The sequence below is a fragment of the Cololabis saira genome, chromosome 9 (assembly GCF_033807715.1).
Source record: "Cololabis saira isolate AMF1-May2022 chromosome 9, fColSai1.1, whole genome shotgun sequence".
NCBI classification, from domain to species: Eukaryota; Metazoa; Chordata; class Actinopteri; order Beloniformes; family Belonidae; genus Cololabis; species Cololabis saira.
In genome coordinates, this window is record NC_084595.1 from 42,105,447 (window position 1) to 42,132,779 (window position 27,333).

Below are 27,333 nucleotides of genomic sequence, written 5' to 3' on the forward strand. Positions count from 1 at the left end.
CTGCAGCGCCACACAATAATGACTGAACAAAATAGCACCGCCGACCACCACGTGGCGGTATTGTGGATATTCGCAGTTCGCAAACAGCTAGAAGAAGAATGAAGAGCAGAAGAAACATGTAAACAACGGATGCTACTTGCTTTTTTATTTTTTTTTTTAAACATACACTGTGGCACTAATTAACTGATTAAAAGAACCATTATTGTTAATGAGAGTTTGAGTTGGAGAGAACAATTTGACTGGGTTACCAAAAAAATCAATAAATTCAATGGCATTATAAGGCGTGTTAGTCATCTTGTCACGACGAGTTGTCTCCTTACACTTTATTATAGTTTAATTTATCCTTGTCTCTCATATTGTAACATAGTTTGGGCAAATACTTTTCCTACAACTCTTCACAAAATTCTGGTCCTACAAAAACGTTTTGTTAGGATTAACAACTCGATCAGAATCACACGCTTCATCTGCTCCTTTATTTCACAAACTCCAGATCCTTACTATTTATGATACCAATATTTTTCAGATATGCGTTTTTATTTATATATAAGATAAATTCAAGTGATGGAAATATTCCTGGACAGTTCAAGACTTACTTTAAATTAAATTTGCAGGTTCATTCTTATTCAACTGGACAATCCTCAGATCTTCATCCTCCTAAATATCTCACCTGCAAACGTCAATTTTCAGTGAGATTTAGGGACTAAATTGTGGAATGATTTTTCCCACCTGGCAAAGACTCTTCCTCTTTGAAATGTAACAAAAGATGTTTGAAGGAACTTGACTGCTGTTTTGTAACTGTCTTCCCAATGTAATGTTGTACATTTATCCATGTTTTTTCTTTTTTTTTCTCACTTCTTCTCACTTGTGTTTCACTCATAGTGACATGAAGCGTCTTATTTGCTCAGGAGTCAATATAAGTAATATAAGTTGTAATATTCCATGCACACTCACACACACTTATTTTTTTGTCTTTATTCTTTATTATTTATATATTTGCATTATTAGTTTGCCATCACTTTTGTGTAGTTATACTTGTTTATGTTTTTGTATGTTAATCTTGTGTTCTTTATAACACATGGAATTTGAATAACTTTGGTGGAGGCTTCAAATAAGCCCATTGGGTTTTTTGCCACTTCCTGCACCTATAGTATTTACATTTGATATTTCCTGTATATTTTTAAAACTGCAAAACAATAAACCAAACTAAACTAAACTAAATTGGTGCAATATGACAGCAAGACCTGAACTGACGTCGGTCCATCCATTGTTTTTTTTCACGTCTCTAACTGCATCAAATGTACTCGTAGCAAAATGTCTGCTCAAAATGCTCAAATGATTTGTGGTCACATGATTTATGTCCACGTGAGAGGGCTGAACGTCATTTCCTGCTTTTAGAATACCCAACCAGCAGAGACCCCCACCAGCCCCTCTCAGGGGCATCACATTACAGGCCTTTCCTGGTGATGGAAACGTGCACAAACGGCCGGGAAACAGGTGGAAATGCCCCTCATGTGGTGGTTGGTTTTCTTTCTCAAACCACATAATGGTTGAGATGTACAGGTGCCCGTACTGATATATTGAACTTGGTGGCTCCTCTCTAAACGCTCTAAACCAGTGACAGAACAGCTGAATGATCGTATTCGTGCTCTCAGATGTGTCCTCATATACGCTGAGAGAAAATGGAAATAGGCTTCATTACAAGTCTCCTTACAAAGGTTTAAAATAGGTCTATTGGATTACCAAATAACCCAGTTTTTATCTAAACGACAACCAAAAACCTCAGTTTCTTTTTAAAATTCTTATTTCTCATATCTATGTAACAGATTCTGGTTTGTTCATGTTCATCACGTTTCTTCAGGACAGATGAGGATCTGAGTTCAGTCTTAGATAGATAGATAGATAGATAGATAGATAGATAGATAGATAGATAGATAGATAGATAGATACTTTATTAATCCTGAGGGAAATCAAGGCATCCAGTACCAGTCACACATGACACTAGTGACAAACACTGAACGTTCAAAAGTAAAATAATGTGCAAAAATAAGGTGATTGTTGGATAAAAGTGTCCAACTAGGGGTGTGCTTTTCCCCTGCCATAGCAGCAAATAAAACATAAAACAGCATGATTTAAAATGACTTGTCCTGTGGGGCCGTTGCCGTGGGGATCTCCCTGTTCGGGGTAGGGGGAGTTCTGGACACCAGCCGGCCCTGATCTGGGCCGTTACCCTGTGTTGATATTGGTCATTGGTGGGGGGGCTCCTGGTGTGGATAGAGTCCCAAAATATCGTTCTTCACCTCAGCTTCAAGCCAGGTATTTATTTATGATGTTTTTTTATGATGTTCATGATTATATTTTAATGTCTTTGTGGGGTAAGGGGGGCGGGGGATGTGTGCTGTGTGGCTATACATGTGAGGATGTGTGTGAAAATGACCAGATGTGTGTGATTTATGTTGATTTTAGTTTGTAAAGCACTTTGCGTTACTATTGTATGAAAAGTGCTATTAAAATGAAGTTGGATTGGATTTGATTAGATTTCCTCCCCCTCTTACAGAGACTTCCTTCCCCGGGGTTCAGGGATCGTGACCCGTCGTCCTCTGGTCCTGCAGCTCATCAACTGTCCCACAGGTGAGACTTAATCTGACATTGACGCTGCCCTGTAAGCCGATCAGCTGTATTGATCTGCTTTGGTGTGTCCTGATCAGAGTATGCAGAGTTCCTGCAGTGCAAAGGGAAGAAATTCACCGACTTCGATGAAGTTCGTCAGGAGATTGAAGCTGAAACGGACCGAGTTACAGGACAGAACAAAGGAATCAGTCCGGTCCCCATCAACCTGAGGGTGTACTCCCCCAACGGTAACACGCCTGCAACACACCTGGAATGCACCTGTATGCAGTACTCGAGTTGTAAAAAGAAAATCAGGGGGATGGTGGATTTTATCATATGGGGACAGATAATCTGTGCTGATTACAAATAATATAATATATTACAAATAATAGCAGTGACCAAAACAGCTGCAGAAATACTGCAGGAATGACATAGCAGCAGTTAAATGCAGCCTTCTGTAAGCTTTAAATATCCACTGGGCTTACATCAAATACATCAAAACACAACAATAAAAAACACTTTTCTGAACTTATCAATATGACTCTGTCCTTCACAGGATAAGTAAAATGGATCACTGCAAAAACTCAAAATCTTAACAAGAATATTTGTCTTATTTCTAGTTAAAATGTCTCATTTTAGTAAAAAAAATCTCATTACACTTAAAACAAGACTCATCACTGGAAAAAAACAACAATTTTCACCTGTTTTAAGTAGATTTTCACTTGAAATAAGTAGAAAAATCTGCCAGTGGAACAAGATTTTTTTGCTTGTAATAAGAAGATAAATCTTGTCCCACTGGCAGATTTTCCTACTTATTTCAAGTGAAAATGTACTTGAAACAGGTGAAAATAGTCAAATAAGTTATTTTTCTGGTGTTATTTTTCTGGTGATGACTCTAAATGTTGAAATAGCAGTAAAACCACATTCATTGATGAAATGACATAAGGGATGGAAAGGGGGGATGATTTGGACTGTTTTTATTTCAGGGGGGATGCCATCCCCCCTCATCCCCCCTCAACTCCAGTACTGCCTGTATGTGTGTGTATGTGTTTATATATGTGTCTGTGTGTGTGTTTCAGTGCTGAACCTAACTCTGGTGGACCTTCCCGGGATGACGAAGGTCCCGGTGGGCGACCAGCCGGCCGACATTGAGCAGCAAATCAGAGAGATGCTCATGCAGTTCGTCACCAAAGGAAACTGCCTCCTATTGGCGGTTTCTCCTGCCAACTCCGATCTCGCCAACTCTGACGCCCTGAAGATCGCCAAGGAGGTTGACCCGCAAGGTCAAAGCCCGGCTCCGCCTACATCCTGATTCTTCTACCTGAATCTGACCCACAAAGTAACGGCTCTTACTGCTCTGCAGGTCTGAGGACCATCGGTGTCATCACCAAGCTGGACCTGATGGATGAAGGAACTGATGCCAGAGACATCCTGGAGAACAAACTGTTGCCGCTGCGCAGAGGTACGGCATCACACACACCCATGGCTCCTGATTGGTTGCTAGTAAGGCTGGACTGCATTATTTTGGTAGCCACTTGGTTGTTTTTTTCTTTTAGTGTGTGATTCAAAGGACAAGTATCCCATGACAGGCCCATGTTCTCCTGCTGTCAGTGACATGTAGATCTGAGTGTCATCTGCATAGTTGTGTAAGGACACATTACAGCTCTGTTTTAGCTGGCCTACTTTTCAGCCCTACCCCTAAATGCTTTACGTCATCATTTGCAGACTGAATCAAACAAAAAAACATGGCGGACATTTGTCATTTTTAGTGAATAAAATCAATATTTTGAGTTAGTTTCTGCATAAAAATGTGTTTTGATTACATTTCTAGCGAGAAATATATATTTTACTTTCATAATATTCGCTCAGTGAATGTACATAATCACTCGCTTGCTCGTTGTATCTTCAGATCTCGCCAGAATAAAGGCTGATTTATGGTTCTGCGTTACATCAACGCAGAGCCTACGGCGTAGGTTACGCGGTGATGCGCGCCGTACGCCGTACCCTACGCCGTACCCTACGCCGTACCCTACGCCGTACCCTACGCCGTAGGCTCTGCGTCCGGCGTCTGCCGGCGGCTGTTCTCATCCCGAAAACATCGGAGCAAATTTATTAACAGCCGTTATTTGGATAAACTGAGCCCAGGTTGGGGATCTTAACGGTTACTTTTATGCCTGAAAAAATATTAAAACTTAATAAAGTGGCATATTAACACAATACAGCGGAAATTAAAACAGCTTTTAGCTCTGGCTTCCTGATATGGTGTGACGTTTGTGCAAACGTAACTACGCAGTCGCTTACGTACCCGAACATAAACCACACAGTGACGTAGCAAGTGGTGTCCCCATCCCTAGGGAAGATTACAAGGGCCCTATTCATTTTTAGGGTGAAGTGGTAGTGAGTGAGGGCTAGTGGTAGAAAGTAGGGGGTGTATTGGGATTGGCCCTTTGACTGCATCTCTTTTAAGGCGGATGTTGTTTGTCACCTTGATCAGAGGTGCTCAGTGCTGTGGTGGGGCCTAAAGCCTGATTGTAAGCTGTTGGTATACACCTTTTTCTAGGACTTTGCCCAGAATGGCAGGTTTGATATGGGCCGATAGTTCTTCAGTACTGTGGCATCAAGCCTGCTCTTCTTTAGAAGAGGCTTAATGACAGCAGTTTTTAAGGCCTTTGGAAATGTTCCAGTCTGAAGTGAGATGGTGACTACATGAGGGAGTTGTGGTATCAAACTGCTCAGCACTTTAAAAATCCAGTGAACTCATCAAAGCAGCACGTGGATGGACCCAAAGTGCAGGTTATAACATACATGTCACATGCATCTTTAACGTTCTATAAACAAATGTAAGCATTGTTTTGTTTTTTTTAGATCGTGTGCCTCTTTTGGCCTTTGTTCTGAAATTGGCTGAACAGGGAAACGGGTAGGGAATGTTGATAAAGTTTAACCAAGAGGCTACATCCAGTGTAATAGAGGAACCAGGAGTAACAAAACCGGCACTTCCTTTACTGACCACGTGGAGCTGGATCCAGACCTCGGTTGTTGGTAGATGAACAGCAGGTTTCATATTTCTCTATTGGCTTGAACCTGGAAGTTGGAATGGTGGCTCACTATATTAAACCACAGACCAACGTTGTCCAGACCAGGGACCTCATGTACGAAGAGGGCATGGATCTCATCATGAATCCTTGTATGGGAATCTTGCATACGCAAAATAAATTCAGATGTTCAAAACTGTGCGTATTGTATTGGCCAAATCCACTCATGTTTCATTTGAATATCACAATCAATGTGAAATTAAACGTGGATGCATGAACACGAGACTCCTCTCTGTCTCCTCCCTCAAGTAGATCAATTTGAATAAGATGATAAGGATAAATATCCATGAAAAACTGCTCATCCTCACAAGGAAATTGCTCAATACACTCCTGTCAGATGTTGAGGCTGGAAAAATAATTTATTTGGGGGCATTCCCTCCAATTTAAACTGTACAAGAAGTAGTTTTGTTGTAGTTTTGTTGACCGTGTTGCATTATGGGTATTGTTGTTCCTTGCTTTGTGTTGCGTTCCCTACAGAGTTGTGGTTTTATTATGTTCGTACAGGTGTGTGAATGTTAATATTCAGCGTTAGTGCATCATTACACTCTTTTATCATGGTTGTGTTTCAAGAATCGACAACAGAACTGAAGCTGGACCAACAACGGCTCCTTATCCCAGTTAGCTATAAAGAATTACAGAGCTGGCCAAATATACATGTTCTGCATCTTACAACACACAGAGGATGTTTCCATGGTCACCCTCTCAAGTAAAACGATGTGAACAGCGTTTATATTTAAGCCTTGAAGCATCACTACCTGATACCTCTGTACTGCAGAAGTAAAGACCAGTTGTTCCAACGTGAATCAGTTTTACTTCATGGATTGTTGGAAATAATTGATTATGTGGTTTAATTATTGTGACTGTAGTTGTCAGCTGACCGTTAGATTATCTAGGAAGTCAGGTTTCTTCTTCAGGTTTCAGGTGTGTTCTTAAGGTATCAGGCCTCCAGGTGTCAGGTGTGTTCTCCAAGAGTGAGGTGTGTTCTGCAGGTGTCAGGTGTGTTCTGCAGGTGTCAGGTGTGTTCTCCAGGTGTCAGGTGTGTTCTCCAGGTGTCAGGTGTGTTCTGCAGGTGTCAGGTGTGTTCTCCAGGTGTCAGGTGTGTTCTGCAGGTGTCAGGTGTGTTCTGCAGGTGTCAGGTGTGTTCTGCAGGTGTCAGGTGTGTTCTGCAGGTGTCAGGTGTGTTCTCCAAGAGTGAGGTGTGTTCTCCAGGTGTCAGGTGTGTTCTCCAAGAGTGAGGTGTGTTCTCCAGGTGTCAGGTGTGTTCTCCAAGAGTGAGGTGTGTTCTGCAGGTGTCAGGTGTGTTCTGCAGGTGTCAGGTGTGTTTTCCAGGTGTCAGGTGTGTTCTCCAGGTGTCAGGTGTGTTCTCCAGGTGTCAGGTGTGTTCTCCAGGTGTCAGGTGTGTTCTCCAGGTGTCAGGTGTGTTCTGCAGGTGTCAGGTGTGTTCTCCAGGTGTCAGGTGTGTCCTCCAGGTGTCAGATGTGTTCTCCAAGAGTGAGGTGTGTTCTCCAGGTGTCAGGTGTGTTCTCCAAGAGTGAGGTGTGTTCTCCAGGTGTCAGGTGTGTTCTCCAGGTGTCAGGTGTGTTGTCCAGGTGTCAGGTGTGTTCTCCAGGTGTCTAGGTGTCCTCACTCACAGCTTTTGTGTGGTGTCAGGTTACATCGGCGTGGTGAACCGCAGTCAGAAAGACATTGACGGGAGGAAAGACATCACTGCTGCTCTGCAGGCTGAGAGGAAGTTCTTCCTGTCACACCCCTCCTACCGTCACCTGGCCGACCGCATGGGCACCGCCTACCTGCAGAAAATCCTCAACCAGGTAAACACCTGCTACTTGTCTACTTTTAGGGCTGATGGATAACCAACACCCCAGAATATAAAGCATTACCAGATAAGTTGGACTTCGACACAGTTTATTGTTATTGTCCACAGCAACTCACCAACCACATCCGGGACACGTTGCCGGGGTTACGCAGCAAACTCCAGAGCCAGCTGTTGTCCATCGAAAAAGAGGTGGATGAGTACAAGAACTTCAGACCTGATGACCCGAGCCGCAAAACCAAGGCACTGCTGCAGTATGTACAAGTACACACTATAAACACACAGTACCAATAATACTACCGGCTACAGCACAGTACTGCAACACTCTAAGACTTCTACATAATACTGCAGAGGACTAAATACTAGTACAGAGTTCTACAGATTACTTTGAATAGTCATTTCTCAGGATGATGCAGCAGTTTGTGTTGCTGTAGAATTGTGTAGTAACATGTACTACTCTGCCTGCTCCAGGATGGTGCAGCAGTTCGCGGTGGACTTTGAGAAGCGGATCGAGGGTTCTGGAGACCAGGTGGACACCTACGAGCTGTCGGGAGGAGCTAAGATCAACCGTATCTTTCACGAGCGTTTCCCCTTCGAACTTGTCAAGGTGAGAACACGGTGCAGGTATCGTCACGGTGACGGCTGTAGGACGTCCCGCCACAGGTAATCTGATGTGGTTGAACGTGTTTGACCTGCAGCTGGAGAGCGATGAGAAGACGCTGCGTAAGGAGATCAGCTACGCCATCAAGAACATCCACGGAGTAAGGTGAGCTCAGCCCGGCGATGAGGTATAAACTAGGGATGCCTCGATACCATTTTTTTCACACCAAGTACGAGTACGAGTATTTTAATTTGTGTACTCGCCGATACCGAGTACCGATCCGATACGTCTACCACAAAAATAACTGGGCTAAAAATACAATGAAAAATGCAATTAATTGGAAGACACAGGTTTTATTTGCAACAGAAATTCAATTTTAAACAAAACTCGGCCAGCGGGGCTTTCCTCCGCGCTTTAGTCTCATCGCAGGTGCATCAACTGAGCATGTGCGGCGCCCCACCCGAAGCCATCCATGTGAAACAACATAAACAATCAAATAGAATTTAAAAAACAGGCTGAATGAAATGATGTTACACACTCTTGTACAGTAGGTGGCGGTATGCACCTTAAAGTTGGTTGTGATCCGCCAATAAAACATAGAATAAGAAGAAGAAGAAGAACATAAACAATCCCATTGCTACATTCCGGTTAGCCGCTAGTCGGCTAAGCTTAGCGTGGTGGTGGGAGGAGAGTGGTGCCCATGAGTGAGACTGGCAGCGCCGTTTCAGGCAAGATAGTGACAATTAATGCAAGCGGGACGTCAGCAGGGTGGACACACCTCAAAACAACGGACGACGACAGAAGCAAGGCAGACCGTGAGCTGTCGGCCGCACCAACCGGCGCCATCCCGCCCGAAATGGCGCTGCCAGTCTCACCCACGGGCACCACTCTCCTCCCACCACCACGCTAAGCTTAGCTGACTAGCGGCTAACCGGAATGTAATGTTGAGGAATTTATCAAAAACCAGTTCAGAAGTCCGCTCGTGGTGTAGAGAGTTTTTAATCAGTAAGCCGGCCGTGGGCATGACCAGCACAGATCAAGTCTGAAGTTGGTGTGCCGACCTCGAGTGATTTTGTAACAAGCTTTTTATACAAGAACAAACAACAGGAATGAACGAGTCAGTGAGAGACAATAAAAGGTGTGATCTTTCGTCAGGAAATCCATATATGGTTCTGTCTCAGCAGGGATGCAAGACGCAGGAACTTGTGTGAGACAATAGGCCACAGACGAAAATCACCCCATGGGGTGCTCTAGTGTTCCAAGTCTGTTTGAGGCAACTTCCAAGGTGTGATAGGAAGTTGAAGCTACCTAAAATGTGTTGAGTCCAGTTCAAAGCCCTGCAGGAGGTAGGACTGGGGCAACCTGCCCCTGCAGGGGGGCCAAGCTGTCACAATTTTTTTTTTCTTTTTGTTGAATTACAGTGGAGTAGTGATACATATTTTGTAAGTGAACCTTAAACATGTGATCCGAAGTCAAATAACAACAAGCCAACAAAACAAATTAAAATATCAAGTATCCGTTATTCCTTGGATGGTTCCCCCTTGAGAAGCTAGTAAATCCATCATCCCCACAGCAGTCATTTCTTGTGGGAGCATAGGCATGCCTTTTGCAGTGGTGTTTTCTAAATCTTCAACTGCATGGGATAAATTCCTTATCTAAATTCCTTATCTGGTCCAAAGCTGCCATGACTCCGTAATTTGGAACGAGGGCACCAAAAAATCTTGTCCATGGTGTTTGTGTGTGTGTGTACAATTCTCTTCTAACAATGTGAACTTTCGGTGGTACAGTAACGATTCTCATGTTTGGCACCACATGGCCCAGACCACATATTCCAGACCAACCGTTTGGAAGATATTCATAAGCCTTCATGCCACAAATCCAGTAAACACCTTTTGGTAGAGGTATGGAACAGCGATTAACCATTGTAGCAAGGTAGTTATAATCCTCAATGGAATCGGGCAGTGGATTTTGGCTTGTTCCAGGCTCAACAAGCGGTTCCTCAGAAGGAGAGCATGTGGAGTCACAGTTTGGCCTGTGCTGCTCCTCTGCTCCTCTGCTCCTCTGCTCCCCTGCTCCTCTGCTTCTCTGCGGAGGTCCCAGGTGCTGGAGCTCAGCTACTTCCGGGCAGGAAGAAGAAGGAATCGGCTGGTTTCCGCTGCATGGTCGAGGAGCTGTGTTCTTGCAGTGGGATGCGTGGAACCAGGTTAGCGCCCCTCACACTCGAGTGTCGGTGGTGCAGGACGTGTTGAGCCTTGGACCAGCAAGGTTTTCTCTGACACAAACCCAGTCTCCGGGTTGTGGCATGGTTTGCCACTAGGAAGAGACTGGACAGCTTTGACTTTTCTGTGGATTGGCTGAATAGCAGAAGTTAGAACAGAACAGAATGATATCATGGATTCCTCCATGGCATGGAGGTCCATCTTCTTCATACATAGAACTGAATTACTTGGTATAGTCATAGGTCTACCCATAATCCTTTCATGAGGCGTGAGTTTGTGCTTCCTAATGGGTATTGACGGGGGTCAACATTGTCTATTTAAGTCCAGTTTAAAATTCTCTACACATACAAGAACATTTTCATACAAGAACAATTTCATATCCCTATCATTTTGGTTTATGAATAAAGTCTATTTGCAGAGCTTCAAAAAAGTCACGGTGGGGGGAAGTGTTGATAATGTTTGCAATATTTTTATAGGACTGTCAGGGAGGTTTAGTTGAGGACCCAGATGCAAGGAGAGAGAGGGAGGCTGGAGGCAGGAGTTCTCAAAGAAACACAAGGGTTTATTCCAAAAGGCAAAAAACAAAAGCGCTGCTTGGCAGGATCAAGATAAACTCACGTATACAGGGATCGAAAACCAGGAGCACATGGAGGGAACAAACAGTACGGACCGACAGGCAACAAAGGAATGACAAGACCAGATATACACAGGGGATAACGAGACACGACGAGACACAGGTGCAGACACAATCAGGGCAAAGGGGAAACAGGAGGGACAGAACTGAAACTCAAACTGGGGGGAAAGTGTCAAACCCTGACAGTACCCCCCCCTCAAGGGACAGATCCCAGATGTCCCAACAGTCCACACCCAAGGCAGGCGGAGGGGGCCCGGAGGAGGGCCCAAACCACACACGGCCAAAGTTCCGGGGGCCGTCCTCGGGACCGAGCAGACCGGCGAGGCAGTTCGGGGGGTCGCCCTTGGGGCGTAACCGGCGGATCCGGGGGTCGGTCTCGGGGCTTGGCAGGCTGGTCAGGGGGTCGGTCTGGGGGCTTGGCAGGCTGGTCAGGGGGTCGGTCTGGGACTGCGGCAGGCTGGTCAGGGGGTCGGTCTGGGACTGCGGCAGGCTGGTCAGGGGGTCGGTCTGGGGGCTTGACCGATCCATCCAGGATCGCCTCAGGAACAGGGGCAGACAGGATGCGGGGAGCCGGAACAGGGGCAGACAGGATGCGGGGAGCCGGAACAGGGGCAGACAGGATGCGGGGCGCCGGAACAGGGGCAGACAGGATGCGGGGCGCCGGAACAGGGGCAGACAGGATGCGGGGCGCCGGAACAGGGGCAGACAGGATGCGGGGCGCCGGAACAGGGGCAAACAGGATGCGGGGCGCCGGAACAGGGGCAGACAGGATGCGGGGCGCCGGAACAGGGGCAGATAGGATGCGGGGCGCCGGAACAGGGGCAGACAGGATGCGGGGCGCCGGAACAGGGGCAGACAGGATGCGGGGCGCCGGAACAGGGGCAGACAGGATGCGGGGAGCCGGAACAGGGGCAGACAGGATGCGGGGAGCCGGAACAGGAGCAGACAGGATGCGGGGAGCCGGCGTCGGGGGGCAGAGGATCCCCGGAGCTGCCCGAGTGGGGACCCGGGTCCGTGGTGCTGGCTGCGGGGGTACCCGGGTCCAGGGTGCTGGCTGCGGGGGTATCCGGGTCCGAGGCGCTGGCTGCGGGGGTACCCGGGTCCGAGGCGCTGGCTGCGGGGGTACCCGGGTCCGAGGCGCTGGCTGCGGGGGGTCCGGGACCATCACCGGAGCAGGGGCCGATGCACTCTCTCCTGCTGGGCCCATGCTGGTCGGTCCGTTCTGTCAGGGAGGTTTAGTTGAGGACCCAGATGCAAGGAGAGAGAGGGAGGCTGGAGGCAGGAGTTCTCAAAGAAACACAAGGGTTTATTCCAAAAGGCAAAAAACAAAAGCGCTGCTTGGCAGGATCAAGATAAACTCACGTATACAGGGATCGAAAACCAGGAGCACATGGAGGGAACAAACAGTACGGACCGACAGGCAACAAAGGAATGACAAGACCAGATATACACAGGGGATAACGAGACACGACGAGACACAGGTGCAGACACAATCAGGGCAAAGGGGAAACAGGAGGGACAGAACTGAAACTCAAACTGGGGGGAAAGTGTCAAACCCTGACAAGGACGCAAATCTTGGAGCTTATCAGTCTTTCAACACTATCTGACACATTCCCCCTTTGCTCATCTGTGATTGCTAACTGTGATCAGCTATGCAACATGCATGCCATTCACGGGTACAAGGATGTGGGTTTCACAACGCGGCCGTCGTTGCTGACCCACAAATTATTTACATTTTTACAACCATGGGAATGCTACAATCTGTGTTTCTTCACCTCAGTAGTCTCTTGTAGGAGGGCTACATCATTAGGAGAAACTAGTTTGTTAGCGGGTATAGAAGGGCAAAGCTTTACAGGGACAGGTAAGCCAAATTTGGCGGTTTCTTTTGCTGCATGGTCAGCTGAAGCATTGCCTAGTGAAACAGGGTCCTTGGACTGGGTGTGGGCTTCACATTTAACAAAGCAATAGATGAAGGTAGTTGACAGGCTTGTAACGGTTCACCAATCAATTTACCACATTTAACGGGTGTCTCCGAGGATGTGATAAATCCTCGGTTCGCCCACAATATATAAAATTGTGTACACAACCAAAAGCATATCTGGAATCTGTATAGATTGTAACAGTTTTACCTTTTGATCAGTGTATATAGTTTCATCTACTTGGATGGAGCTGGAGGAGGGCAAGGCGGCGCTTTCAACAATTAAGAATTATCACAAATTGTATAACCTGCGTATGGTATTCCATTTTTATAAGCAGAGCCGTCAGTGAAGAAAACAGGAAAGGTCAGGACGAGTGTTAAAGACAGAGGTGTCAAAAGTATTCACATTCATTACTCAGGTAGAAGTATAGATATTAGAGTTCAAAAATACTCCTGTAGAAGTTGAAGTATTTATAAAATGATTCTAAATGCTAGGGAGAATAAAAGCTTACCCTTAAATATGAACTCTGCTAATATTAGTCTTTTATTAAAACCGGACAAGGATCCCTTGCTCCCATCGAGTTACCGCCCAATTTCATTGATAAATGTAGACCTTAAAATAATTAGCAAGGCCATTACTGAACGTCTGAAAAGAGTCACCCCTTCTATTATACATCCGGATCAAACAGGCTTCATTAAAGGTAGACATTCGTCTACTAATATTCGCAGATTATTAAATATTATAGACTATTCGAGTATCAATAAACAGGAGACTACTATTATATCCTTAGACGCGGAAAAAGCATTTGATAAGGTAAATTGGAAGTTTCTATTGGCAACTTTGCATAAATTTGGATTTGGCGAATCTTTCATTGACTGGATAAAAATATTATACAGCTCTCCCAAGGCACGTGTAAGGACAAATGATCAAATCTCTACAAGTTTTACCTTGCAAAGAGGCACTAGACAGGGTTGCCCTCTCTCTCCCTCATTATTTGCAATATTTATTGAACCTTTAGCAGCAGCTATTAGACAAAATCAAAATATTAAAGGTATACAATGTAAAATATTAGAGCACAAAATAAGTCTTTATGCGGATGACGTACTCCTCTTCCTCCAGAACTTCACTATCACAGACAATTGCACTTATAGAGGGATTTTCATCTCTGTCTGATTATTCTATTAATTGGTCTAAATCCACTGTTTTGTGTGTTAACTGCAATTTTAGGAATATAACCAATACTCAATTACAATCAGGGAACATTAGATATTTAGGCATAAACATCTCCCCTAGGCTGTCAGAGTTAATAAAATTAAATCATGTTCAGCTTATAAAGAAAATAGAAGATGATCTTTCCAGATGGAGCTCTCTCCCCATTTCGCTCATGGGTAGAATAGCCACCATTAAAATGATGGTTTTACCAAAAGTAAATTATTTTTTCTCAATGATACCATGCAAACCCCCTCTTTCCTGGTTTAAATCGTTGGACTCATATGTATCAAAATTTCTGTGGAAAAATAAAACTCCACGTATTAGTTTAAAGACATTGCAAAAATCCAAAGAATATGGAGGTTTAGAATTACCTAATTTTCAGTATTACTTCATAGCCAGTAAGTTACAGTATATTGTAAAATGGTCAAAAGATCATCCTTTAGATAGTCAATGGCTGGACTCAGAGCAAGTGTTTTGTAATGAACTAGAAATCTCAGAGTTACCATTTATTAGTCAAAGTATCAAACGTCATCAATGTTTCAAAAGCATTAATATTAGCACAACTTTATCAGCTTGGTGGGAATTTCTTAAAATAGCTAAAATTTCACTTTTTCCATGTGACCGTACACCCATATGGAACAACCCAGACATCGTGAAAAATGATAAAAAGATGGTTAACTTCGTTCAATGGAGAGATCAAGGAATACGGTACTTACAGCACGTAATTGTAGGAGGACAGTTTGTACCTTTCAATACACTTATTGTTCAATACGGAGTTAGCAGGAATACATTTTTAGAGTATCAACAACTTAAGGCAATAATAAATAAAACATACAAAATTAGCCAATTAGATTTACAACTTCCCGCTAAGATAATAGATTTATTGAATCTAAGCACTTTAAAGTTGTTATCAAAACTCTACAGGTTAGTGTCTAAACTGGACGATTCAGTCTCTCTCCCGATCTCTAAGTGGGAGGCGGATCTCTCTCTTAATACCGACCAGTTTTCTTGGTCACAAATATGCTTAAATACGTTTACTATGACTAAAAACCCAAACCTACAACTTATACAGTACAAAGTTCTTCATAGAATACATTATACTGGACAAAGGATGTTCCAGATGGGCTTTGTCACCTCCAATATCTGTTCACAGTGCACAGAGAACACCCCAGATAATTATATGCATGCTTTATGGTTCTGTACACCGGTACAGAGGTTCTGGAAGGAGATTTGTGAGGATTTATCCACATGGATCAACCACAGAATCCCAGTGTGCCCCACGGTATGTATATTAGGTCACCTGGGAGACACTCAAATAGATCCTAATTGGACACACCGGGTTCTCACTGCCTTATGTATCGCAAAGAAAACCATTCTAGTAAATTGGAAACAAAAATCCAGTTTATGTATCAACCATTTTAGGAATCTTTTATCAGATCATATTAGTAGTGAGATAATGTCTGCCTCCACTGAACAACATTCGGCTGAATTGCACTCTCTGTGGTCCCCGTTTATTGGCTTCGTTACCTAGTGGGGGCGGGGGGGTGGTGATCTCGTAGCCCTTGGGGTTGGGGGTCGGCTTGGGGGGTCTGGGGCGCGGGCCTCTGGTGGCCCCTGGGGGGCGGTGGGGGGGGCCGCGGGGCCCTGTCCCTAGCCGGTGGGGGCCTTGGGGGCCTGTGGGGGGGGTTACCTCATGGCGGTGGGGGGGGGTGGCTGGGGAGGGCTCGGGCGGGGGGCTGTGGCTGGGGCGTCTCCGGGCCTCCCGGGGGGGGCGGGGCCGTGGACGTGGGGGTCCCACCCGGAGGGCCCGGCCCTGCCTGGGTGGGGGGTGGCTGTCTGCGCTGGGGGGGCATTGCTGCCTTGGTCCTCCGTCGCTGGGCGGGGGCCAAGTGCCCCTGCGGATGTGGGGACTCCGGGACCCTTGGGGTGTCCGCCGGGGTGGCCTCGGGGGGGGTGGGGCCGGGTCCGGGGAGCGGGCCTCCCCTGACCGGGGGGTGCACGGGCGGGCGCGGCGGCGGGGTGGCACCATTCCCAGGTATCTATGTCTTATGTTGTCAGTATGAATGGGAGGATGTTGGACCGTTTCCCCCTCCGTCTGGGGGCTCCGGCGGCGCCGGGGGCGCCCTTGGAGGTACGGTGGGGCCCTTGCCCGGCTCGGGGGGCCGGCCCCCGTCTACTGGACGGCCGGTGGGGGGACGCGGGTGTCTTATCAGGGCCGGCTTTGCTGGTCCTGCTTCCTGGCTTCGGCCTCCGCTCCCCCTCTTGCCCCCCCTACACGATTCATACGCACATAGGCGAAAGGCGGGGGGTCCGGGTCGTGGGGGGCACTGTCCCGCGGGGCCTGGCACTCCCCGCCTCACGGTTTTAACAGCAAAATAGACACTGCACATTCAACACTTAATAAATACATTTGACAAGGACAAGTAGTTCGGGAGGGGGGGGGGTCTGTGTCAATCGATACTTGGCCCTCCCTCCTCCCTGTTTTTATGGCATTAATCACATGCACTCAACACAAGGGGCGGGAGGGGGTCCCACTTCACCCGCGTTCCCTCACCGACCTGGGCCTGGGACGGGTGGGTCGGGTTACCCGGGCCTGGCGGGGCCCGCCGTGCAGCCTGGGGTGCCTTCTGGCGGTGCTGGATCCCCCCGGGGAGGGGGAAACGGTGCGTGATTGTATGTCTGTGTCGGTGAGAATGCGGTATGGAAGGGTCCTGCCATGGAGGATTTGAGCCTCCATTGGCAGGACATCAAAAACTTAATAATTTATCAATATTATATTATACAAAGATGGTTATTATTAGTATTATTATTAGTATTATTATTATTATTATGTATAGTATATTATATTATTATTAGTATAGGTATCGGATAGGTGAATGGATGAATGAATGGGATGCCTGGGTCTGGGGCCCTCCGTTGTCGGGCCTGCGCGTGGTGTCGCCTTGTTGGGGGGTTCCCTCTCTCCGGGCCCGTCTCCGGTCCCCCCCGCTGCCTCTACGGCGGGGCGCCCCTCTGGTCTTGGAGGGCCACTTTCGTGGGGGACGGGTGCGCCTGCCCGCGTCGGCGGCCGGGGCGGCTCTGTCTCTCCGGGCAGGCTGGCCCCCTGCCGGGTGGGGGTCGTTGGCCTGAAGGGTGAGGGCCTCCTGGCCGCGTGTCCGGCCCGGACCGGGTGGCCGGGGATTGCCTGGGTCGCGGTCCGCCGCCGCGGGATCCCTGGCTGCTTCTTTCCGCGCCGTGGGGGCCCCGCCCGCGGGCCCCCTCGGCCGCCGCCGGGTGGGGGGGGGGCCTCGCAGGCGGTGGGTTGCCTCCCTCCTACTTCTCCCCTCTGTGGGGTTGCCGGTGGCCTGGGTTCCGGGCTCTTCCTTGTCGGCCTCTGGTCTCGCGGGTGGCGGGGTTGCTCCCCCCCCTCCCCCACTATAGATACACTTCAGGTGGAGCTTTGTTTGGTTTATTACACACACACACACACACACACACACACACACACATAGTCATTTAGTCACATGCATACACACACACACACACACACACACACACACACACACACACACACACACACACACACACACACACACACACACACATGCATGATCATATACATACACACACACACACACATAGACATACACACTGGCTTGTTCACCTGCATGCTGGCTCTCTAGTTTTTGGGTTTAGGTAGCGGTAGCGATAGCTTAGCTCAGACTGCGATCAGATCTCAAGATTTAGGTCGATTGCTGTTCGTGTTTTGGATGGCTCCGTGCCGGTTTCGTGCTTTGTTTGTGGTTTTTTTGTTGCAGATTTCCAGTGCTTGACGTGTGTCTCCGTGTGTTCCTGCTTCCTGGATTGGCAGTGGATGTCGTCACCCCCCACCCCCACCCCCTCCCCCCCCCAAAAAAAAAACAAAAAAAAAAAAACACAAACAACACTGGGTTTGTATGTGTATATTTATGTATGTGTACGCATATGTGTGCGTATATATATGTATATATAACATATATAGTAATAATGCACATATATACACTTTTGGTTTCTACCGTCATGGTATCAATCAATAATATGTGTGCAGACAAGGTAAAAAAAAAAAAAAAAAAAAAAAAAAAAAAAGAAGTTGAAGTATCAACTCAAAAAAATTTTCTCAAGTAAAAGTATAGAGTACTGGTTTCAAAAATACTTAAAGTATAAAAGTAAAAGTAATATAAGGGGGAAAAACCATTAAGGCTAAAAGCCATTGAAAATTAATGCCTCTTAGTATAATGCAAATATATTAAAGAACCATATATTTGCACTATTGAGCATTGACATGTGTTTCAGAGAGCAGACACGTACAAACCAATTATGTTTATACTTCTCATCCCACCACAACCAAATTCACTCTATCCGGATGGCACAATTTAACTGGATAGTTTTTTAAAGGCCGAAATGAAATAGAGTAAGGCTGTTTTTAAAATGTAAGGAGTAAAAAGTACAGATAATTGCGTGAAAATGTAAGGAGTAAAAGTAAAAACCGTCTGAAAAATAATTACTCCAGTGAAGTATACATAACCAAATTTTCTACTTAAGTAAGGTAATGAGTTCGCTCAGAGACAGATTTCCATGCACTTACATGATGAAGTTACCATAGGCAGGATAAGATTATGTAAATTGGGATGCTCTGATTTGGCTCACCACAATGGGAGCCGTTCCCATTTTCTTTGTTTGAGACGTGTATGACATGTCGATTGGTGTGAATGATCATTGGCTGGCTCCTCTGCGCCTCCTCTCAGCGCTCAACCTGTGTAGGAAACACTTTTGAAAAAACATTAGTATTTTCATACATTTCAGATTCTTTTTTTTGCGTTATCCATCCCTACCCTTTGTTGAGGGCAATTAGCAAATATATATTTTGCATGTACCCTGGAGGAAATCTATCAATCTGATCTTGTGACAGACCACAATTCTCTTTTGCTGTCAACCCTATTTTAGCATAAAGTTCCCTGGGATTATCAACTACTTCCCTTTGAACTGTTAAGGCAATAAATATTGTAAAAAGGTCTGAGCTTGCTCTGGTGTGATTTTGGCAACAGCTGTGGGATTAAAGAGAATTCTTCAAGCATCAAGTACTTTACTTTTCAAATCATGTGGCAAAGTTAGTTTAACAGCGGTTTCCTCTAGCCATTTTTGTTTATTTATTTAAAATCTCTTACTATTATTTGGCTCCAAATTTTGTAGGCAACAGATCTTGGATTTTTGTAAAATCTAGTCGTCATCAGAAGTGTCATCGTCACCTGATTCTTTAATCAGTTTCACCGGATAAAGGTTTTGATTTTATCATTTAACTGGTTCTCTAATTTCATTTTGGTCTGCGTTGTGTTTTTGAATCCTTCTAGTAGAGCCATCAGCTTTTTTATTTTGATCAGTAAGCGAAGCAATTTGGGATTCTGCATTACGGCGTCTACTTTCATCAAAGATCTGAGGGAGTTTGAAGTGCTTTTAGTTATTTAACAATATTTAATACTAACTAAGTAACAAACTAACAAATAAAACTATCGGTACCGTGATTACCATACATGTATTTAAAGAACTGAAAAACTTCCCAAAAACTTTCCATTTTCTTACTGTAAGATCCCTCCAAAAAAACTTTCAATTACACTCACTTTTACCCACAAATCACTTGCTAATTCTTCCAACCATCAGTCTACTTCAGAGCATACAAATCATTCCTGTTGATGCAAGAAGAGCTAGTCGATTCTTGCAGAAATGAAATATACCTCATTTGGGAGAGCGTGTCATCCCCACTTATAAAATAAAAACAGTTCCTCTACATACAGTATATGTCTATTTCTCACAAATATATCAGTGTTCTAACACTTACGGACCCCACGTCCTGCATATGCAATAAGTCCCACCGGACAATGTTTTTGGTACTCAGACCAACCATGGCGTTCTGGCCATTTCTCTCTTTAATGTTACCCGAGACATTAAACCTTTTTAGAAGAGCGAGTCAAATTCTAAGGCAGGATAAGCAAAGCATTCTCGCAACACAATCAAATTCAAGTGTTATGAAATTGTCAGCATTCCTAAACATCTCTACAATAACTTTTCCCAATAACCCCTTACTCACAACCACACAGCGGACTTACCTAAAATTTCAGGATGACGTCAACCATTCTCCGGCACTCCAATTCACAGACTTTCGACAACAACTCAGCAACAATAATTTGGGATTTTGCAAGTGGATCCCTTACCTCTAAAATTTTAGATAGAGTCGCTGATTGTGCCGTTGTTCTGGAAAAGGAGTTTCCATCGAAGGTCTATTGTCATCCGGGTCACAGCACCAAATTGTTGAGGAATTTATCAAAAACCAGTTCAGAAGTCCGCTCGTGGTATAGAGAGTTTTTAATCAGTAAGCCGGCCGTGGGCATGACCAGCACAGATCAAGTCTGAAGTTGGTGTGCCGACCTCGAGTGATTTTGTAACAAGCTTTTTATACAAGAACAAACAACAGGAATGAACGAGTCAGTGAGAGACAGTAAAAGGTGTGATCTTTCGTCAGGAAATCCATATATGGTTCTGTCTCAGCAGGGATGCAAGACGCAGGAACTTCTGTGAGACAATAGGCCACAGACGAAAATAACCCCATGGGGTGCTCTAGTGTTCCAAGTCTGTTTGAGGCAACTTCCAAGGTGTGATAGGAAGTTGAAGCTACTTAAAATGTGTTGAGTCCAGTTCAAAGCCCTGCAGGAGGTAGGACTGGGGCAACCTGCCCCTGCAGGGGGGCCAAGCTGTCACAATGCTTCATCAGTAACAATGGAATTGTTTATGTTGTTTCACATGGACGGCTTCAGGTGAAGCACCGCACATGCGCAGCCGATGCACCCGCAATGAGACCACGTTGTACTGTGAGTTACGTGGAGTGTTTAATAAAGTTCCCTGTGAGTAAGGGTAATACTCAACCGTCCAGTTTGTATAATTTGCGGCTCAACATCTCCCCTAGATGCGCTGACCAGTAACTACAACAACAATGAAGTATCGGTGCGTGGTATCGGAGAATTTCTGCGAGTACGAGTACATGAGGGCAGTATCGGCCCCGATACCGATACCAGTATCGGTATTGGGGCATCCCTAGTTAAACCAGTGTGTACAGGTGAGGTTACTGTGGGAGGCTGTGTGGAGTACCTTCTCACCTGTGTCTCCTGCTCAGGACGGGTCTGTTCACACCGGACATGGCATTCGAGACCATTGTGAAGCGACAGATGGCTCAGATCAAGGATCCGTGTCACAAGTGTGTGGACATGGTGATCACGGAGCTGGTCAACACGGTCCGCCAGTGTACACAGAAGGTACTGCCCCTCTGCTGAGATCAGTTTCACCAAATGTGTCGAGTTCTCAGCCCTGGTCCACTCTGACTCTGTCCACCTGTGTCTCCTGCTTCTCGTCTCCAGCTGGCTCAGTACCCGCTGCTCCGAGAGGAGATGGAGAGAATCGTCACTCAGCACATCAGAGACAGAGAGAGTCGATGCAAAGACCAGGTGAGTCAAAAGAGTCTGTTCATTCACGATGCCCCCAAGTTGAGTTTGGCCACAGAAACAAGATGTCTGTTCAACAAATGAATAAACAATGGTCTGTCTGTCCTAATGTCCATCTGTCACTCTGTCCTCAGGTGTTTCTGCAGATTGACATTGAGCTGTCCTATGTGAACACCAACCACGAGGACTTCATCGGCTTTGCAAAGTAAGAAGCTGCTGAGAAGCATTTCCTCTTTAGAAGAAACTTTGATGTGAAAGTGGCGCCACAGAAGAATCACAAAAAAGTAGACCATAGAACATGTAGACCAACACACCTATAGATGAACACACCTTTAATTTCAAGTTGCCCTGTCGTCTCTTTTTTACTGAAATGTAACCAGACTATTGAGTGTTTGTATTGCTTGGGGCCATGTTTACTATTGACTGCTGGTTACGCAACGTGTGTAATGACATCGTTCGTTCCCACTGGAATCAAAAAGGGAATCGTTTGCAAAATTTGCAAACGATTCCAAGGAATTGAAACACTGGGAACCGGTTCCGAACAAGAACCAGTTCTCGATTCCCATCCTTACACACCTGTATATGAACAGACCTGTAGAGCAACAGACCATGTCTAGAAGGTTTTACACACTACCCTCCTTCTATTCATTGGCTCCTGTCAGACTCTCCCGCGCTCTTGAAACTGAGCAGAATGTGTTGGAAACACCTGGGATCCAGGTGTATCACATGTACCTGGGCTGATTTGTTTTTGTGTGTGTGTGTGTTTGATTGTGTGTGCCAGCGCGCAGCAGAAGAGCAATCAGGCAAACAAGAAGAAGACTGCAGGGACCCAGGTAAGTCCCTGAATTTGACGTGGGAGGGGAGACTAAAGATGAATGGGTGACTCATCTTCTTCCATCTTTTTCTCTGCTTCTGTTTCTATGGCAACCAGGACGAGATCATGGTGAGTGTGTGTGTGGTTTTCTTAAGTGGTTGGGAATTGGACATTTTTTTTATTTGGTTTGTTAGGTTTTTGATATGGTTTGGTTAAGTTCAGTTTGTCTAACGCTGCTTTCAGAGAAAACAAGTATTAGCTCATTAGTGAGACAGCAGAGGGACACATCACCATTCAGATCTTTTAACAGCATTAAATTCATGTGAGCCAACATTCATACTTATTTCTACTAAACTGTCTCATTTTCCTGTGACTTTAATTTTGAAAGTAGCAAAACAGGAAACAAGTAGCGAGAGAGAGGAAAACACGCAGTAAAGAATGACAGGGCTGGGATTCAAACCCACACAGCCTGCACGATGGCTAGAGCCTCTACATACATGTACAGTATGTCAGAATCAGTATCAGAATCAGAAATAAGTTTATTGCCAAGTTGTTTAACACACACAAGGAATTTGTTGTGGTGATTGGTGCAATACAAAAGAACAAATAATATTATTAAAAGTGAAAATGTTGCACCCACTCAACCCACCGAGCTATCTGTTTATTAATGTGCATTTTAAACCAATAAACAAACAGATTGATCTATGGGGTTATTCACTGGACTTGCAGGCAGACTTAGGGGTCACATATCCTGAACTCTAAGAAATCTAGGCGGAAGAAAAAAAAACCCATCAAATCACGCTTCCACATAGATAAATGCAGGTAGGATGATTTGACAGATGAAAATACCCCGTCAGATCACGCTTCCACATAGACATCAACATTTATCTATGTGGAAGCGTGATCTGACGGGTTTTTTTCTCCCGCCGAAGCGTCGTACACATAGATCTATGTGAAGCACTTTCTGACTTCCTGCTGTTAAATCATCTATTTGCATGAAAAAGCCTTTGAAGAAAAAGAAACTGAGATAAAAGAAACGGGGATCGTACGGTAGTATTTTCTGCCGAGGTAGGACACCTCGGCAGAACACCGGCTTGGATGTACATGGATCTATAAGTCTGATATGTGATCACATTAAAAGCATGACATGAATCTGGCTTCATTTCACCACCTCAGCGCCTGCGTCGCCAGTTCCCCATATCTGCAAAATGTTCAGGGTTGGCGTAAAGATACACACATTTCTCGGTTAGTTTTTTTTTAATAAATCCCAACCTTGGCTTGCACATCTTTCAAGCCCTGTTTTGTGCGCAAGCAAGCTTTATAAATGAGGCCCCAGGTCTGTTGGGTCTTGTGATGTCCCATCTTAATGGTTGATGACATCATAGCCAGTCACATGTTTCACTGATGTCACAACTCTTCCAGGTGATCCGTAAAGGCTGGCTCACCATCAACAACATCAGCATCATGAAGGGCGGAGCTAAAGAGTACTGGTTCGTCCTGACGGCCGAGACTTTGTCCTGGTACAAAGATGACGAGGTACCACACACACACACACACACACACACACACACACACACACACACACACACACACACACACACACACACACACACACACACACACACGCACTAGGTGGTGTTATGTGCTTTAGTTAAAAATAATAGTAAAAAATACTATTATCATAATCTAAATAATTATTTCTGTGATTGATCATTTAAATGGTGGGGATCTGGTACCAGAACCAGGCTTTTTCAAATGCGTTATTGGTTGATAATGAAGTATACTTTGTGCACCTTTGTACCCAAACAACAACATTCTTTGCCTGAAAAAACATTGTTAGACTAAGATACCAACATGTGATACAGAAAATGTGCAAGAAATACATGTGGCAACAATTTTATTTTTATTTGTTGAAAAAAGTAGATGTTCCCAGCAAAAAAATAAGCCCTCCCCCATTGGGGATTGTTTATTTACGCAAAAAGACCCGTTGGCCCAGTGACTGCAAGTTGCAAGTCAGGTCTAGTTTCAGAACTTGCAGCAGATCCCATCTGATAATTATTATCACCTGTGAGCTCAGATCCTCCAGGACACATGCAACAGTGAGGAGGACCTGAGGAAAGGGGATTTTTGTTGATACGGTATTGTTGTTGTTGCGTGTCCTACAGGAGAAGGAGAAGAAGTACATGCTGTCTGTGGACAACCTGAAGCTGAAGGATATTGAGAAGAGCTTCATGTCCAGCAAACACATCTTCGCCCTGTTCAGCACTGAACACAGGTGTGTGTTTGTGCGTCATTAACAGAACCACCAACAGGCCTCCACCCGGAGGGCGTCCTACACCAGAATCAGGGTCTTTATTGTCGTAGGAAAAGAGCACACAAACCTGTGCACAGATCCAGGGAGTGTCAAATAAATAAAGCATAGTGAGTGCTAAATAAAGATAAAAATAGATATTTACAACAACATTTAATTATATATATATATATATATATATATATATATATATATATATATATATATATATATATATATATATATATATATACATATCTATATTAACACTGTATATTCCCCAAGAAAAGAAAAAAAAGAGAAATGTACATTCAACATTCACATATTGCGTGGTGAAACGACCAAAAACAAACCGAACTGTGCAATAACTTTGTAACATATTACATAACACATTTCTTTTTTTATCCATCTAATTTTATTTATGGCACTGCACTTTTTATTTTCATTTTTTTAATTTCTACTTTTGTTTTTATTTTTATCTTTATTTTTTATTTTTTAGACTTTCTGATTGCACTTTTGTTATTCCATTAAAAATGTGCACTACTACAGAAAGGATGTTCTGCTTTTTCTTTCTATTTTTTTATATTAATTTATACCATTTTAAGTTAAGCAGGACAGGTTTCTGTTTTATAAAGATACTTATTTTATTCAGTTCATTTTGTTATTTTGTATTAAAGTGAATTGCTGGATAATAATTCGTTTCCATGTGTTCACGGCGTTCAAAAATATGCATCTAATTCAATTCAGGTTCAAGTCAAATAGTTAAAAAATCGTTTCACTCACAAAAAAAGGGGCTAAAAAAATGTACCACGTCAGGAAGGGTGAAGGCAATCGGGTTGGCCGGCCCTGCCGGTGAGGGATCCCTTATTTATTTTACAGGGAGTTGGAAACCCTAGCCACATGCTAATTACGCTAATCAGGCACAAGCTGAATTTACCACAGCTAAATCAGCCGCATGTTAACCAAAGCAATGTTAGCCACAGGCTAACAGCAGCTAAGTTATCCATATGCTTATGTTGGCTAACTTAGCCTCATGCTGACAAACTGTGATTGCTGTTGTGATGCTGCAGGAATGTGTACAAGGACTACCGTCAGTTGGAGTTGGCCAATGAGTCTCAAGAGGAGGTGGACGGCTGGAAGGCTTCTTTTCTACGTGCTGGAGTGTACCCTGAACGCAGCGTGGTACTCCCCCATACTGCAGCTCTAGCACACAATACTACATGAAATACTGCACCACCCTTACTGCTTCATTAGTATCTTAATCATCATGAATATTTCATGTGACTCCTCTTTTTTTACCATCCTGCTGCAGGATAAAGAAAAGGTGAGCCTCTGCATGATTGGGTTGCATTTGTCCAGACTTAAGTTTACAATGTTTTTTTCTGGGTTTTGGGTAGACCTTTTGTCTTGTATTATTTGTAACTTTAATGTTTTCTGTGATGCTTTTAATTGTGTTGTGTTCTGATTAGCTTACACTCTGTTTAAACTCATTAAAACCTCATCTCTAACTAGTTCAGCTTATGTTTTACCATTTTTACATCAGAAGAAATCCGCCGTTCAACACCTGAATCTTGCATTTTGGCTGTCCTTTCTACTGTAACTGACAAGGGGTGACGCGTCAAGCTGGTCCCGCCCATAGGCAGCCTTCAAGATCACTCTCTCTTTGCTGTTACTTATTTGTGTGTGTGCGTGTGTGCGTGTGTGTGTGTGTGTGTGCACAGGGGGAGGCAGAGGAGTCCAGCACCGACGGCCAGATCCACAGTATGGACCCTCAGCTTGAGCGACAGGTGGAGATCGTCAGGAACCTGGTGGATTCATACCTGGCCATCATCCACCGCACCGTCAGAGACATGATCCCCAAGACCATCATGCACCTGATGGTCAACAACGTATGGAACACACTCAGGTACTCTCAGGTATACACAGGAAACGATTGCAGAAGTCATGGGACCTCATTTTTGACCCTCAGACAAAGGAGTTCATCCACTCTGACTTGCTGGCTCATCTTTATTCCTGCGGAGACCAGAACACCCTGATGGAGGAGTCCCAGGAGCAGGTGAGACTCAGGGTGCTCTCACATCTGTCCCGTTTGGAGCAGTTGTTCCGAAACAGGGAGCGTTTCCCCCTAAAGATCGGTTTGTTTGGTATATCTGAACACAGCAATCGCGCCAATTGCGGCACAAAACAAGCAAGCCGAGATCTCCTAGGAGAGGTGGTCTCGGCTCGATTCCATTTTCCATTCCAGACCCGGATTAGTGCGTTTGTAGTGAGAACATAATCGACACAGCAACCAACACAACTCACTCATAAGCTGCTTTCACCCAGCGGTGGGCGCCGCGCAAACCGGTAAGGCGCAGACTCGGCGTAGAGCCTCCACCACCTTCTCTCCTATTGGACGCGCCGATATATCGTTGCAGCGCGGCACGGTGAAATTAAAAAATGTTCAATTCGGGCAGGCAGGTGCGGCGCAAATGCCGCGGCAGGCGCCCTCTTGTGCGCCTCCAATTTCGGCGGCAGAGCGTTCCGCTCTTGCGCCGGTAGCACATACACAATGAATGGGATCACCGGCGGCGGTCTGCACTTTGCGCCCCCTATGTGAAAGGGGTTATAACCACTGTTGTTTTTCC

General features: G+C 45.1%; 1 protein-coding gene across 1 annotated transcript in view; it reads left to right on the forward strand.

The window, feature by feature from the left end:
- The window catches only part of dnm1b (dynamin 1b), a 50,759-nt gene that overhangs the window by 7,388 nt on the left and 16,038 nt on the right, over positions 1–27,333 (forward strand). Inside the window, exons 2-20 of the mRNA XM_061729615.1 lie at positions 2,555–2,628; positions 2,706–2,855; positions 3,687–3,890; positions 3,971–4,069; positions 7,350–7,510; positions 7,624–7,766; positions 7,984–8,119; positions 8,211–8,278; positions 21,278–21,416; positions 21,519–21,605; positions 21,737–21,807; positions 22,384–22,435; positions 22,534–22,545; positions 23,839–23,952; positions 24,582–24,691; positions 25,777–25,888; positions 26,019–26,030; positions 26,428–26,595; positions 26,676–26,762. Of these exons, the coding sequence (XP_061585599.1) occupies positions 2,555–2,628; positions 2,706–2,855; positions 3,687–3,890; positions 3,971–4,069; positions 7,350–7,510; positions 7,624–7,766; positions 7,984–8,119; positions 8,211–8,278; positions 21,278–21,416; positions 21,519–21,605; positions 21,737–21,807; positions 22,384–22,435; positions 22,534–22,545; positions 23,839–23,952; positions 24,582–24,691; positions 25,777–25,888; positions 26,019–26,030; positions 26,428–26,595; positions 26,676–26,762 (1,999 nt within the window). The remainder of the gene's footprint in view (positions 1–2,554; positions 2,629–2,705; positions 2,856–3,686; positions 3,891–3,970; positions 4,070–7,349; positions 7,511–7,623; positions 7,767–7,983; positions 8,120–8,210; positions 8,279–21,277; positions 21,417–21,518; positions 21,606–21,736; positions 21,808–22,383; positions 22,436–22,533; positions 22,546–23,838; positions 23,953–24,581; positions 24,692–25,776; positions 25,889–26,018; positions 26,031–26,427; positions 26,596–26,675; positions 26,763–27,333) is intronic.